The sequence below is a fragment of the Chanodichthys erythropterus genome, chromosome 13 (assembly GCF_024489055.1).
Source record: "Chanodichthys erythropterus isolate Z2021 chromosome 13, ASM2448905v1, whole genome shotgun sequence".
NCBI lineage: Eukaryota > Metazoa > Chordata > Actinopteri > Cypriniformes > Xenocyprididae > Chanodichthys > Chanodichthys erythropterus.
In genome coordinates, this window is record NC_090233.1 from 43,797,830 (window position 1) to 43,813,545 (window position 15,716).

Below are 15,716 nucleotides of genomic sequence, written 5' to 3' on the forward strand. Positions count from 1 at the left end.
TGTACCTATAATACATAACTGACTCTCATAAGCGCAGGTTTACCAATAGCTGATCACCGACATATTTTGTGCTTTTAACGTTTGTCTCCACCAAGCTTCTTAATCACAATCCTGTTCATTGTTTACCCAGCAAGAGCACCTCTGTTGACCAGTTAATCAGTAAAGAATGTAGTTTTAGATCAGCAGAGACCAATATAAAGGTTCATGGTGGCCTGTGCAGGTTTTACCAGAAAGGTCACACACACAAACACATACTACAAATGGTGAAAATGATTTTTATATCAGCATATCCAAATTCTTAACAGATAGCTGTATTTACAAGAACAAATCCAACATGACAAGAACTCTTGAAGTGAGTCCTAAAAATGTAAGTTCAGTCTTTTGCTTTTAGATATATACTGTACATTTGTCTTACTCCACAGCCCAGTGGAAATGAAGCCAGACTGTGGTTTGCCAAAACAATGATTGTAACAAGGTGATTTTGCCAGTTGTGGTTGTCTGGTCAAATCCATGACATTTAGTCTAAAAAACTTGTTTAAACTTGTGAAAACAACATATTGAATGAATGCCTTGAAAAATCTTGAGGAAAACCATCACATGTGCACCCATTACTCCAACAACAACAACAACAACAACAAAAAATCTGCTGGTCAACCATAACAGTGTGTAACTGTAAATTATGCTGCATCTAAAAGTGGGAGTTATCATTGGGGAAACTTTGTATGGGATACAGAGGGCTTCCTTGGTATCAGCTATGCTGTATAGAACAGAAAAAAAAAATACATATATAAACAAGGAAAAAGGTACATAAGTGGAAAGATTTGAGAATTAAAAAAAAAATGATTGATGTCCAGCCTTGTGTGAATCCAAACAAGACACAGACATTAACCACCAAAAATGTTGAAAAAAGCTTGTTCTAGATGTCTTCTGCTTCCTTTCATGGCTTGCTTGAGTTTGTTTAGATTTGGAGCAGGATGACTTCACTGTAATTCACATTAGCTCACAAAAGACTAAATAAGTAGAAAACCAAAGAGCGGGTTGAGAGAAGATTCAGTTTTGTCAATTAACATGGTAAAAATGTGTAGTTTCACTCCTGCGCTGTCCTTTCACACACTCATTGTCATGTTTGGAGAATACTGCAAGAAGACAAGAAGGTATTTTGAATGACAGCTGCTGCTGTATTTAACACAAGTGATCCTATGAAAAAAGCTTTCTGCATACATACACTTTCACTCTGAAATGGGTTGAGGAAGTTGCCACTCATTTCTCCGTCATCTCTTGGTGTGCCAGGCTGATTATTCATGCTGAGGTTTCCTGGTGAGCTCTGATGAATGTGAAAAAGAAGTTTGAGGACAGCAGCCACAAATGAATTTCAAAGAAATGTACGTCACTGTTTAAATATCTTTCAAAACAGTACAGAAATGTCCCATACCTTTGGGAGGCTTTCAATGTCACCAGATCCTGTTGAATGGAGGGAAAAGGAAAAGACTTTTAAGTATTCACTGAAAGGCGAGAATGTGCAAATGGATGGAAAATATATATATATACATTGGCATTGTGCTGAGGCAGTTAAATCTGTCCTACCTAATGAACCATTTATATGATGAGGCTCCATGCCTGCCATGCTGCCTATTGGGCCATCAGCACCAGAACCTAAAGGAAACTGAAAGGAAACATACCATAAGAAAACAATATAACTTCATATGTTCTTATTTATAAAAAAAAAAAAAAAAATTCTCACATTTGGTCTATTTCCATTTGGAGGGACTGAGCTGATCATGGTGTACATGTTGTCACTCGAGGTGTTTGACTCTAAAATCAATATTGTACATCACACATGAGTTTTTTCCTTTATTAGCTAAAGACAAGAACTGACTTGGTATGTGTAAACAATGAAGTGCATTTCCTGCTGTCTAGCATATACATAGGCTTCTACTAGTTTTTGTGCTAATGCTAACTGAAAAGGAACCTTGTTGACTGATTTGAAACACTACATAACAGGTGTGTTCGACATCGCTGAGGATAGCCACGTGCAGTCGGGGAGGAGCTGAAAACAGAGACGTGAAGTCTGACACTTTCAAGACGTGAAGTCTGGCATTGGCGCTGTCTCAAGTCGGACAAAATTTCTTACCGACATGCACTGCTTCAAGTCAGCCGCCGATCGCTCTGTGCGGTGCTGCATCAAGTCAAACAAGCCTAATATCATAGCAGCAACTCACAGGAATATTGACTAAGCCTCAGCTGATTCCAATGCTGTTAGCAAATGTTGCTAAAGGCTGGAATACACGGCAGGACATTTAAAATCTAAACTTTGAAAGCACTATGTATGAAACATGTTGACAACTTTGTAAATGGTTACAGAGAAAAACTGAGAACCATACACTAAATGAATGAGGATCACACACTTTCAAGTCATTCCAAAAATAACTCCCGTAGAAACGTGGCTTAGGAGACAAATGTCAAATGAAAACAATATGTTTCCTAAAATCAGCTCAAAATATGAAACATGTTTGATATCCTTGTGGATGGAATTTTAGGGGCCGTTTTACACGACACTGTTTTCAACTAAAAACGAAAAACATTATATGCGTTTTGACCATTCTTTTACACGACAACCGCATTTTGGGGGCCTGAAAACGCAAACTTTTGAAAACGGGTTTAAAAGTGTACATTTTTGAAAACTATACTGTTATTATCGTCTCTGTGTAAACTACAAAAATGGGTATACAGGTATATTTGTAGCAATAGCCAACAATACAATGTATCGGTCAAAGTTATCGATTTTTCTTTTATGCCAAAAATCATTAGGATATTAAGTAAAGATCATGTTCCATGAAGATAAATTTGTAAATTTCCTACCATAAATATATCAAAAATGCATTTTTGTGAGTGGATATGCATTGCTAAGGACTTCATTTGAACAACTTTAAAGGTGATTTTCTCAATATTTAGATTTTTTTGCACCCTCAGATTCCAGATTGTCAAATAGTTGTATCTCGGCCAAATATTGCCCTATTCTAACACACCATACATCAATGGAAAGCTTATTTATCAATTTTAAGAAAATTATGACTGGGTTTTGTGGTCCATGGTCACAAATGTGAATTTGTGAAAACGGTGACATCATGCGCATACATGCATATTAAGTGTTTAGTCTATAGGTACGGAGTGTTTCTTTATAAAATGACATCGCCAACTACTGGCCTGGTATGAATAATACAGCCTTTGTTTTTGAGGATCTGTGTGAGCGGGTTTTGTTTAGACAATAGCAGGGATTCTATCCAAACATGAAGCAAATCTTTTCAAAGTTCACAAAAAAAAAAAGAAAAAAAGAAAAGAAAAGTGAATTAAGTGCGTTTCCATCAAGTTGTTCTAGCGGATGACGGTGGTATTGGTAACCAACAGTAAATAAAACACCATCAGCGGAAACAGCTGATTAGTCATGTGGGTTTAATGTTCGCTAAGTCAGAATCGGCAAATTCATTTCCATCTCCCATTATTCGCATTAACTCTTTTCAAAAACCACATCAAGTGAGTGCAAAAACTTTTTTGTGGATTACAAAATTTGGCATTTCCATAACTAGTTTCTGAAGCGATACTTCAAAATGAGCAAAAAAACTAGGGTGATGGAAACATAGCTAGTGTTGTTATTTGTACACGAAAAAAGCAAAGGAAAAACTATGATAAAAAAGATTGAAAAAAAATGTACCTGCAGGACTGGGCATGATGGGTGTGCCGGGAGGGCCTCCTCCTGGTGGGGGACCCTGCAAACACACTGATTCTGCTTATTCAAATGACCAGAGTGTGTTACCCTAAGTTACCTAAGACAAGGTACCGTCCCAAAGAAACCTTAATAAGACAGCATTACATTACCTACCGAATAACTGCCTGGAGACGCAGATGAATAAGGGATCTGAAGGGATAAAGAGAATGTACTGGTATTTATATAGTTTAGGATACAAGACTTCTGATCAATTATCATGCCATGTTGAGAACTAACCGAATTGTTATTTGGAGGATTGGGCCATGGTCTTCCTCCTGCAGGACCCCTGTGCACAATAACAAACAAATATACAATTTATACAGTAGTACAATAGGGTAGTAGAATTCTGATTTAATGATTGTTATTAATATTATTTGATGATGATGATGATGAACTGTGAAGTGAATAAAATTACATGTTAATCCCAGGCATTCCGGGTCCCATTAGGGCATTTAGGGGAGGTCTCATCCCACCACCATAATTCTGGAACATAAATTACCCAATATGATACATTACAATTCATTCAAGTTTGTAAACACAGTAACATGCTTACACACTTTTACCTAATTTTCCATGGTTAACTCACCTGTGGTCCAATAGGAACCATTCCTCGAGGAGTCATCCGCTGCATAGGTCCACTCATGCTGGGATGGCCTTACAAATGGGCAAATGAAGCAAAGAGGTTGCTTCATATATGCCAAAGTTTAATGTATTATTATGGCTGTTTACAGAATCTACAGACTCTTTTCACAATTTCTATAATTACAGAAGGAAATCTGCCAATTGTTGAATGGATATAAAGGTAAAATAAGATCAATTCGATTGCTGCACACACAATCAAAATAGTCAAAGTATTTCATAAATAAACACACAAAGGCAGAAGTAGAACTATCTGTGTTGGCTTGATCGTACGGTTGTTATTATTTTAAATACCTGGCTGTCTGGTGGGATCCATCCCACTGGGTAGGAGAGGCTGGTTCCCAGGCCCCAAAGCCTGTTCAAAATGAATCAAATTGATGTATCAGTCAGTATAATGCGCAGAATTAAACTAGCTCCCAAAAAGCAGAATATATGAGTGAAAATACCTGATTGGGTATTCTGAGAGAGCCTCTGGGCCCACCTGGGTATCGAGGAGACATAAACTGCTGAGGAAACACAAGGACAGGGAACAATTGATCAATTCAGTCTATATCACACATACATTTTCAAAAACTGAACATAAATCCTTCATGGTTCACCCAGAAGGAAAACCAGAGCAAATGGTACCATAAATCACACCACCAGATGGCAACACTGCATTTCTATTTTGAATTTGTTATTAAGTCTTACAGATGTTCAACTTCAGTGCTTATGTCAAATCTGTCTGGGTTAAACTTGATCATCAACATACAGTATGTGGCTTCAATTCATCCCTCAATGTAAAACAGCAAAAGCATGATTACACTAATGCAATTAGAAGTCTACTGAGGGATTGTACAGCATCTCTTTCCAAGTCAACATGAAACAAAAACGAGCCAATTTGCTTTTTAAATGCATATTCTTGGTCTTATTATGAATGATTCATCGAAAAATTTGTTTGACCAGGCCATTAGACAATGCTATGTAGGCATTATTTTACCAATCTCACATTCAGGTTTGACTCCATTCTGGAAAATAGCTCCTATTTTTAATCACTAAATCCAAAAACCCAATGAATAAATATCCTGTTTTACTCATAATACATCAAACAATGGATGTCAAATGGCTTGCAAACATCAATATGTGAAGGCAAGTGCTGTTTCAACAGATGTATACTGAACCATGCTATAAATGTGATGTTTAAAGCAGATATCTCAGAAGGCTGGTTAAGGTAAAACCAGATCAAACTGAGTGAGTTTGAGAGGAGAACTGAAATAAGGATTGTTAGAGCTGACGGCTGGATTCAAACTCTGAATTTAAGACTATCAATGAGCGATTGTCAATACACCTCAGGCAGGACAGCAGCTCTCAGACTGCCTGCTGACAGTAAATCAATTTATGTTCTAGTGCATTTTAACTGACATGCACACAGCCCAGTGTTTATGTGCTCAAAATCCTCCTTCAAAAATAGCAAATTATAATAGATAATTAAACAAATAATTGAAAAGACACACATCTTCTCTTTCCAATTAAAAAAAATCAAAGTATGGACATTTTTCTTTAATTTGCTGTTATAGACATCCACATATAGTTTTCTTGGCCTGAATAAAGGGAACTCGCTCTGCGTTGATTACGCAATGGGCACGCTCCATTCTCATTTGGCACTCTTCCCGAGGGAAGATGTGTCTGCTTCTGTGCCTGATGATTCTCTGAGGTAAAACGGTGGCTGCAATCATAGGGCTCGCAGATGAGCTCGTTGGGAAGTTTGAGAAAGTTGTCTCTCTCTCAGCTTCCCCGGGGCTGACGGGGATGACAATGACGTTCGTGTTTGACGTCATCGCGTCCGGCGCGAGCGCTCCTCTGGCTGTTGTGTGTGTGTGGAGCTGCTGTGTGTTTGGGACGCGCCTCTCGACAAGCAGTTCCTTTCTGTCCATTAATGCAGTAGCTTCCATGACTTTCCATTCCTTTCTGATCTCCGCGTTTGAGGAGGGCATGGAAAAACCCCTAGTCATCCAGATTTGTATCTGAACCCAGACAGACGGGAGGAGGAAGAAGCGAGAGTGAGATGGGTGATCGATTGTAAACACCGCTGAGTTTATATTCGATTCCTCAGCTATATAGGGTGATTTATATCTACCCTCTCCTCTTCTTCTTTCACCTCCTGTGTGTATATATATATATATATATATATATATATATATATATATATATATATGTGTGTGTATATATTAGAGGTGGGCATAGATTAATTTTTTTAATCTAGATTAATTTTGGAATTAATCTAGATTAATCTAGATTAAAATGGCTCATTTGAATTCTGCCGAAGACATTCAGAATATGTGAGATACCCAAATTGTCCCTGCGTCCCAATGTCCATACTATCCATCCTAAATAGTATGTGAGATTAAAATAAGTGTGTGCCAAAGCATAGTATGTTGAAAAGAGTATGCCAAAAGTCCCCGGATGGTCTACTATTTCCGGTAGATTTTCGAAGTGTGGATCCGTTTTTCATCTGCAAATACCAATGTGGACTTTTATAAAGATCTGATTGGCCATTAAGTTTTAAATGCATCTTTATGCATTAATATGAGGAGAGTTCTCCACATGAAAGACTCGCGACTGCAGATCAACGTGCTGCATTTCTCTCCGATACGGTAGGAAAATAGCTAAATGAAATGTGGAGGATGTAAGATGATTGACAGGGAAGTTTACGGTGACTGGATGCGACAGAGAGCAAAAACTCAACTGTATGACGTGATAGTATGTCCCAAAGCTTGTCTAGTCTTTTGCTACACACTCAAAAGTAAGTACTTTTTGTTCACAGAAAGAGTACATATTTTAGGGCGTAGTACTATAAGTAGGCGAATTGGAACGCAGCAAATGACTAAAAAGTAATCCACCATTTTGTCCGACAAAGCAGATAGGAGTTAGAAGATTAACCTCAGTGGAGTTAAACTTTTGTATATTATATTTTGTATATTGACATCTTTCCGCGTTTGAAACAACACTGATTCTCATGTTCATTCATGTTTATTTGATGCTATAAATGGACTCGTAGTAAGAGATGATCAGTTTACGAGCCTCTTGAGCTGAGGCGCTACAGCAACCTGTCATGACCATGGTCACAACACATTAAAGAAAACGGGTTTTATTGTTTGAATTTCTTAAAAAACTACAGTTTTAAAACTGGGACTTTGTTAAATATCATAAGTTACCTGCTTTGTCTTGTCAGTGTCCTCTTTGCTCCGTGATGCATTCATCACTGTGTGACGTGACGGGCCTGACAGCACCAGTTGACCAAAGCAACAGTAACTAAGGGGGGCGGGTCTTTGAGAAGGGTCAGTTCGGCTAGGTATACATCCGCGCTAAACTATCAAGGTGAAAGTCATCATAGCTTGCGTAGAATAGACCCAGCTCCCAACCCAACTTTGAGAATTGATTAACGGCGATATTTTTTTTATCGCCCGATAAGAGTCTCGCGTTAACGCAGCACGTTAACGCCGTTAACGGCCCACCACTAGTATATAAAAACATATATCATGCTCATATGCTTCTTATGGTCAGACTGATGGCTGGGCCCATAGTGTTTATCTCTGTCAGCCCGCTATTTCTGTTTGATAGTAAGAGGATCTTTTAGGCTTAAAAGAGCCTTAGATTCCATCCTTTTATGTAAAAAGGAGCATTAGGAGTCTTCGGTCTTTGAGCTGCTGGAGGGTCTATATTTTATGTTTAAAATAAGACCTTTTTTCCTGTATAGTTTTCTGAGCATGTAGTCAGAAAATTAGTTTTTTTTGGGCAAACTGAAGTTGATAGGCTGGCTAGTATATATTGTGCAGGCCACAAAATGGCCGCCTCTTAGCCACCTGTTGTTTAGAGTAGCTTCTCCTCTGCTGTGTTCTAGGGTAGTTTCAGTTATTATGTATGTTTAGGTCGGCCTTAATCGGCCGCCTGACATTGTTTGCTTGTAAGCTTCGCTTTCTTTCTCTTATCCATGAGATTTGGAGGTGAAGCCCAGGCTTCACTAGGCTTGTGGCCCTGTAACAAGGCCCGTAGCTTAGTGGCCAGGCTAGAGCTAGGTTAGGTGTGTTATTTACATATAACCCTATGTATACTATCCCTTGTCAGGTTGTATAGTTCCAAGTTCTGGCCTCCTCCTGAGGGAGTTGTTAGGCCGTATGCCCATTATCCCCTTGTTTTTTAGGTGCAATTGTTGAGTTTAACAGCTAGGTTGTACTGTTTTTAGACTTCCTGATGCTGTTATCTCAGGTGGCAGGCCTTTATCTTTGTGTAGATAAGTCATGCTGTGTGTGCTAGGCCCACTTTCTAGAACTTTTATGCTATGGAAAATGTGTTTTTTCCTCTGAGCCACTTGTTTTCTTCTATCAAGTTTGAGTTGATGTTGCTAGTGTTTAGCATCCATCCTCTATGGCTCAGTACAGTTTTGAGAATGTGTATGGAGAAAATTATTTTCCTCTTTGGAAATAACATATATATCAAAGCATTGTGTTCGCTTTGAAGTTCTAGACTTTTGCCCTACATTATATGTAAGCTTACTTACAACAGGTTAGCACCTGTTCTCATAATAGCAGGCTTTTTCATGTAGCCACCATTGGAGACATTGGTGACCTAATATTCCCCATTAGTAGGTTTATTGGTGTTACTGAGTGCATCACCTGTTGGATTGCATACTCAGGGTAGTATAGAACCACTTTTTGAGAAAAGCTGGTTTCTATTAGCTCCCTTTTTGTGATCTTGTTAACAGCTATATTGCGTATAACTTTGATTGTAGGCTCTTATGGTTAATTAGCCTCCTTCTAGTTAGCAATTGCATTTCTAACAAGTGCTGTTAAGCTGATCATAGTTTGCTCACATAGTTTACATTCACGAGATGAAGCCACATGTGATTGGAACGGTAGGTACATGTTGGCACAGTTTGTGTTTATATGGACAAACGGGCTGAATGCCGCTTGTTGCTGAGATTGTAGGCCCCATAATGCCTCCTTTTTAGCTGACATCCTGGCAGGATGCTTGTGAATCCATTACCACCATCGGCCACGCCCCACCTCTGTTGAGTAGGCCTTAAGCAGGCCTCTCATGGAGAATGTGGCATAATATGCATTTATTTTTAGAAGCTAAATCCTTGAATGCATGACCTGATGGTTGGTATGGTTATGGTAGCCACTTGCTGATGCCACATGTTTACTAAGGTAGGCCTACCTCGGCCTCTGGTGTAACATGTGGAGTTCACTTATGTACTCCTCTCGCTATGAGAGTAACAAGGTGCTTTTACCGAGTATTTCGAGTGGCTGGCCCCTCAGGTTGATTATGGTAGTGAAACCTTACTAAGGTTTGGTTTAACCTACATCTGCCTCCCTGAGTCTGATTCTACTCTAGTTGAGCTAAGAGCCACCTAGCGCCTAGGGTGGATCTTTTGTGCTCCTAGAAACGGCCACGAGACTTACGCCATGTGTCTTAAAGTTTGCCTTTTTTGAACACACTGGTGTTTGTTTGTGTATATTTTTCTTCGAGAATCATCTGTATACACTTTTGTTGGCCAGAGGCCCAAGTGATAAATTCAACCTCCTTTTGTTTGGTTGTTTATTGTCCTTGGTGCCTAAACACTGCCATGAGCTGATGCCACGTGTCTGTTGAGGTTATAGGCCCCTCCAGGCCTTCCTTAATACATGTTGGCGTACGCTGTACTCCTCTTGCTTTAAAGAGTAAAAAGGTTTTTTTTTACTGAGTACACTGCTCATTGGATTGTGTTAGGACCTGTCTCTACATGGCCACTAGACTTACGCCATATGTTTTAGAGGTTGCCAGGCCCTATGGGCTGCCTTTTTGAACATAATTCTGTATGTTTGTGTATTTCTCTCTGAGAATTATCTGTATACACTTCTGGTTGGCCAGAGGCCCAGGTGATAAATCTAACCTCCTATGGTTGGTTGTTTATCGGTCTTGGTGCCTAAAACACTGCCACGAGCTGGTCTACCTGTTAGGTGAGCTTTGTACTTCCCTTTTAGGGTTATGTTTCTAATAGTGCTTAGCTCCCTAAGCTGATCATGGTGGTAGGCCTTAATCAGGCCTCCTCCTAAGATTCAGCCCTAGGCTGGTATGTGCTCTCCTGTAGGAACAGGTGTTTAGCGCACAGCCTCCTCAGTGTGTTAATTAAGCGCTGAGTATATCCTTGGATGAGCGTATTATACTTCCCTCAATACGAGGGTTCATAGCACTCAGCTGAGTTCTGCTCTCCAGGATGCCCATCTCTACGCGTGTGTCTGAGTTGCTCCTGCCTTTCTGCAGTCACTCTTACCTGCTCTCTTCCTTCTGCGGAAGGCCTTCTTGAGGCTCAGCTTAGGCTGCTGGCCATAAGGAATTCTGTCACTGACAGCCTGGTGAGACCCGAGGTTGAGTTGCTAAGCATTTCCTTCGAAACTGCTTTACGTTTGTCAGCCATATTATTTGGCATGCACTCTCCTCAAGCATGGCGGTGTGGGTATATCGTTCCCCATTGCGTATTCAACGCAGAGTCTCATTCCCTGGTTCTCAGGGAACGTCTCAGGTTACGCATGTAACCATAGTTCCCTGAGAACCAGGGAACGAGACTCTGCGTTTCCTTGCCATGCTTCGGGCTGCCTGCCTGCAGAACAGTCCCTCAAGACGATAGATGATGACTGTTTCTCCAGGCGCTCCTTTATACTTTCAGATCGCGCCATATTACGTCATAGGTTGTCGCTGGCCAATAGGGATTAGTTGTTGGATAGTTTTGCTTTCAGACACCAGGTCACGTGTGACGTTCCCATTGCGTAATCAACGCAGATTCTCGTTCCCTGGTTCTCAGGGAACTATGGTTACATATGTAACCGGACACGTTTTCCACACCTACATTATCAGATTTTTTTTTTAACATGGTGCTTGTTTATTGTGGTATAATCCTGTTTTAGACAATAAAAAAAAAATAAAAAAACCTGACATTCAATGACTTTTATCAATAAATTATTTCAATATAATGAAGTTAAAGGAAAAAAAAAACACTAATGTTTATCAAATCAGATTTGTGAGCTGTGTGAAGTGCAATAATTCTAATTTATGTGTGTGTACCTGGAAAAATCCCGGGGGCAAAGGCATACCGTCTCCAGGAGGACTTCCAATCACTGGACTCTGTGTTGCTGCTGCACTCTACAGGAAACACACACACACAGTTGAAATACCCAAACATAAAGGACACAATGGAGGAAGAGGAGCAGGATTTCATATATAATATATCACTTTGATAACAACATACTGTATACATAACCTGAAAATGAATGGACATTTTGAAGAGGTAGTGAAATAAACAAAAAATGATTTTCAGCATCAGTGCTGTATAATAATTACTGCTCTTTTCTTATCACCAGACAAGTTACTGTACACTGCAAAATCACATACAAAAGTCACTACACAATAAGCAGGCACACTGTGACCACATTTAGCATAAAGAGCATAAAGTATTTCTAAGTAAGATTTTTATTTGAGCTTTGCTCACAGCAGAGGCACGCAGCCATCAGCACGTAGATTTAATCGCTTAAAGGGACAGTCCACACAAAAATGAAAATTCAGTCATGATTCACTCAACCTCATGTCATTCCAAACCTGTATGACTTTTTCTTCTGTGGAACACACACACACAAAAAAAAGGATACTTTGAAGAATTTTGGTAACTACACAGTTTCGGTTCCCCTTGCCTTCCATTCTATGTACAAAAAAATACAATAGAAGTCAGGGAACCTAAACTGTTTAGTTACCAACATACTTCAAAACATCTTTTGTGTTCCACAAGCAAAAAAGTCATACAGGTTTGGAATGACATGAGGGTGAGTAAATTATGCTAGATTTTTTTTTTCTTTTTTTTTCTACATTTTTGGATGAGCTATGCTTTTAACCTGTAGTTTTAAAACCTCACATCTGACATCACGTGCTCCAGCAATGACATGTGCGTGCACACAAACCTGAGGGTTGAACAATGGGAGGAAATATGAAACAGTGGGAAGACATAGACACTGAGAAGTTGCACCTCCTGGCAAACACATTTTGTCCACTGAATAATTAACAGCACTAGTGTTGGTGTACTACAGTTACACTGGTGGTTTAGGCTTTCTACTCACTGGAAATGAAACAGAAACAACTGCTTTCCCCTGTTAGCCCCCACATACACTGATGGCAGTTACCTCACCATACCAAACCAGGTGCCATGAACCCTGGTGATAAAAGATGGCAGTCTGGATGCCCTCCAGTCACACCTCTACTCTACTGTGTACTCTACCATCAGTGTTTACAGTAGGATGAAAATGACCAAGAATTTGTCTGGGTCATATTAGATTTCATCCCCAAAACCAAAATATTTTTAACTAATTATTTTTTTGTTAAAAATAATTACTGTACAATAAAAATGCATTTTACAGTACTAGAAGTCTTATGAGAATCATTGAGAACAAAAAACAAAATTACAGCATCCAGACGTATTATAGTAATAAGAATTTGGGGGTAAAAAGTGCTTATTTGTAAAACAATTAATATCGTTACTTAATATTGTTTCTTATGTTTTTAATTTTGAGATGAAATGTGCATCTATCTATCTATCTATCTATCTATATATATATATATATATATATATATATATGACCGAAATGTTCCAGATTCTTAAGGTTTAAGCCTGCAGTAGCTCTCTGTCTCTTAAGTTCATATATTTCCATATTTATTAGATTTGCTCCTTCTGTCTGCAATAAGGAGGCAGTGTGTGTGTGTGTGTGTGTGTGTGTGTGTGTGTGTGTGTGTGTGTGTGTGTGTGTGTGTGTGTGTGTGTGTGTGTGTGTGTGTGTGTGTGTGTTGTGTGTGTGTGTGTGTGTGTGTGTGTGTGTGTGTGTGTGTGTATCAGAGAGATTCCTCCAGTGGCTGGCTGGGTAGAGAGACTCATTTCTCTACTCATTAGAGAAACGTGGGTAGAATGGCAAGTCCCCTTGTCTAGACTTTCTCATCAGCTGCATCAGGACAACATCCTTAGTCCTCACACTCAGAGAAAAAAAAAATCTATTCAGCTCAAATTAGAGAAACAAAAAAGTTTGATCCAGGTTGTAAGAACTCTTACATGGAGGATGAAAGGGGTAAAGCAGAACTGGAATTCAACAATGAAACAAAACAAAGGGTGTCGTACATGTAACTAACCAAACAATCCAAAGTTAACTTGAGATTGAGATATTGAAATCTATTGAAATACAAAAACATCAGATTTACACTCTGAAATTCATCCAAAATAAAGTAACATTTAGAATTAAGGAAATGAAATTTAACCTAATAACAATGCCAGTTCACTATATGACCTCTTTTGCTCTCATTATCACATCTGTTCTTTTAGGCATGTGACTTGTTAAATAAGCTCCATTGAGAGACAACAGAGATACACTATAGTGACAGCTGAACCTGAGCCATGTGTATAGGATGGGAAGAGTAGACTTTAAAGCCAGCTGGGAATACAGAGAGTCCAATATAACAACAGGAAATATATCAATGATACAGACAGGAAGGAAGACTCTAGTCCTCTATTAATCTTTCTCTCACTCCCTTCATCCATTTATGCCTTCATGCCATTAGACACTTCCTGTTGAAAGCCAATGGAAATGGAGAAAAACCTTGCTCCAAAACAATAACCAATGAATGTGGATTTATAGTGTCCTAAATAGAATATGGGACTTTCGCTGGTTGGGCCATTTTATGTATTGTAGTGCATTCTGTAGTGATTAGTGGTGGAGGTTTTCAGCGACTCCTTCTGCAGTTTACATTGTTATGCCAGTAGGTGGTGACAAGTGACTGTCTTTATAAGCTACTCATTGAGTCATTTATTCAACCGATTTGATCAAAATCTCCGATTCATTCAGTAACTAAATAGGCAGCTACATCCAAAATCGCATACTTCCATACTACAACCCGATTCCAAAAAAGTTGGGACACTGTATAAATTGTGATTAAAAACAGAATGCAATGATGTGGAAGTTTCGCATTTCAATATTTTATTCAGAATACAACATAGATGACATATCAAATGTTTAAACTGAGAAAATGTATCATTTTAAGGGAAAAATAAGTTGATTTTAAATTTCATGGCATCAACACATCTCAAAAAAGTTGGGACAAGGCCATGTTTACCACTGTGTGGCATCCCCTCTTCTTTTTATAACAGTCTACAAACGTCTGGGGACTGAGGAGACAAGTTGCTCAAGTTTAGGAATAGGAATGTTGTCCTATTCTTGTCTAATACAGGCTTCTAGTTGCTCAACTGTCTTAGGTCTTCTTTGTCGCATCTTCCTCTTTATGATGCGCCAAATGTTTTCTATAGGTGAAAGATCTGGACTGCAGGCTGGCCATTTCAGTACCCGGATCCTTCTTCTACGCAGCCATAATGTTGTAATTGATGCAGTATGTGGTCTGCCATTGTCATGTTGGAAAATGCAAGGTCTTCCCTGAAAGAGACGACGTCTGGATGGGAGCATATGTTGTTCTAGAACTTGGATATACCTTTCAGCATTGATGGTGCCTTTCCAGATGTGTAAGCTGCCCATGCCACACGCACTCATGCAACCCCATACCATCAGAGATGCAGGCTTCTGAACTGAGCGCTGATAACAACTTGGGTTGTCCTTGTCCTCTTTAGTCCGGATGACATGGCGTCTCAGTTTTCCAAAAATATTTGTTTTCCAATTTTGATTTGTCTGACCACAGAACAGTTTTCCACTTTGCCACAGTCCATTTTAAATGAGCCTTGGCCCAGAGAAAACGTCTGCGCTTTTGGGTCATGTTTAGATATGGCTTCTTTTTTGATCTATAGAGTTTTAGCCGGCAACGGCAAATGGCACGGTGGATTGTGTTCACCGACAATGTTTTCTGGAAGTATTCCTGAGCCCATGTTGTGATTTCCATTACAGTAGCATTCCTGTATGTGATGTAGTGTCGTCTAAGGGCCCGAAGATCACGGGCATCCAGTATGGATGACCCTTACACACAGAGATTGTTCCAGATTCTCTGAATCTTTTGATGATATTATGCACTGTAGATGATGATAACTTCAAACTCTTTGCGATTTTTTTCTGAGAAACTCCTTTCTGATATTGCTCCACTATTTATTGCCGCAGCTTTGGGGGAATTGGTGATCCTCTGCCCATCTTGACTTCTGAGACACTGCCACTCTGAGAGGCTCTTTTTATACCCAATCATGTTGCCAATTGACCTAATAAATTGCAAATTGGTCCTCCAGCTGTTCCTTATGTACATTTAACTTTTCCGGCCTCTTATTGCTACTTGTTCC

General features: G+C 39.3%; 1 protein-coding gene across 7 annotated transcripts in view; it reads right to left on the reverse strand.

Annotated features, from left to right (window-relative positions):
- Positions 1 to 268: 268 nt before the first annotated feature.
- Positions 269 to 15,716, reverse strand: part of ssbp2a (single stranded DNA binding protein 2a) — a 49,728-nt gene continuing 34,280 nt past the window's right edge. For 2 of the 7 annotated variants that reach the window (XM_067405561.1, XM_067405566.1), the window contains 13 exons: positions 11,483 to 11,560; positions 4,849 to 4,908; positions 4,697 to 4,757; positions 4,350 to 4,417; positions 4,179 to 4,246; positions 4,001 to 4,049; positions 3,874 to 3,913; positions 3,710 to 3,775; positions 1,742 to 1,812; positions 1,585 to 1,663; positions 1,433 to 1,461; positions 1,226 to 1,324; positions 269 to 1,136 (listed from right to left, as the gene is read on the reverse strand). In XM_067405561.1, coding sequence (XP_067261662.1) covers positions 1,107 to 1,136; positions 1,226 to 1,324; positions 1,433 to 1,461; positions 1,585 to 1,663; positions 1,742 to 1,812; positions 3,710 to 3,775; positions 3,874 to 3,913; positions 4,001 to 4,049; positions 4,179 to 4,246; positions 4,350 to 4,417; positions 4,697 to 4,757; positions 4,849 to 4,908; positions 11,483 to 11,560 — 798 coding nt within the window. In that variant the 3' untranslated portion in view covers positions 269 to 1,106. Of the gene's footprint in view, positions 1,137 to 1,225; positions 1,325 to 1,432; positions 1,462 to 1,584; positions 1,664 to 1,741; positions 1,813 to 3,709; positions 3,776 to 3,873; positions 3,914 to 4,000; positions 4,050 to 4,178; positions 4,247 to 4,349; positions 4,418 to 4,696; positions 4,758 to 4,848; positions 4,909 to 11,482; positions 11,561 to 11,906; positions 11,961 to 12,013; positions 12,094 to 15,716 lie in introns of those variants that run through there. The other 5 variants (XM_067405568.1, XM_067405567.1, XM_067405562.1 and 2 more) reach the window with 5 other exon arrangements.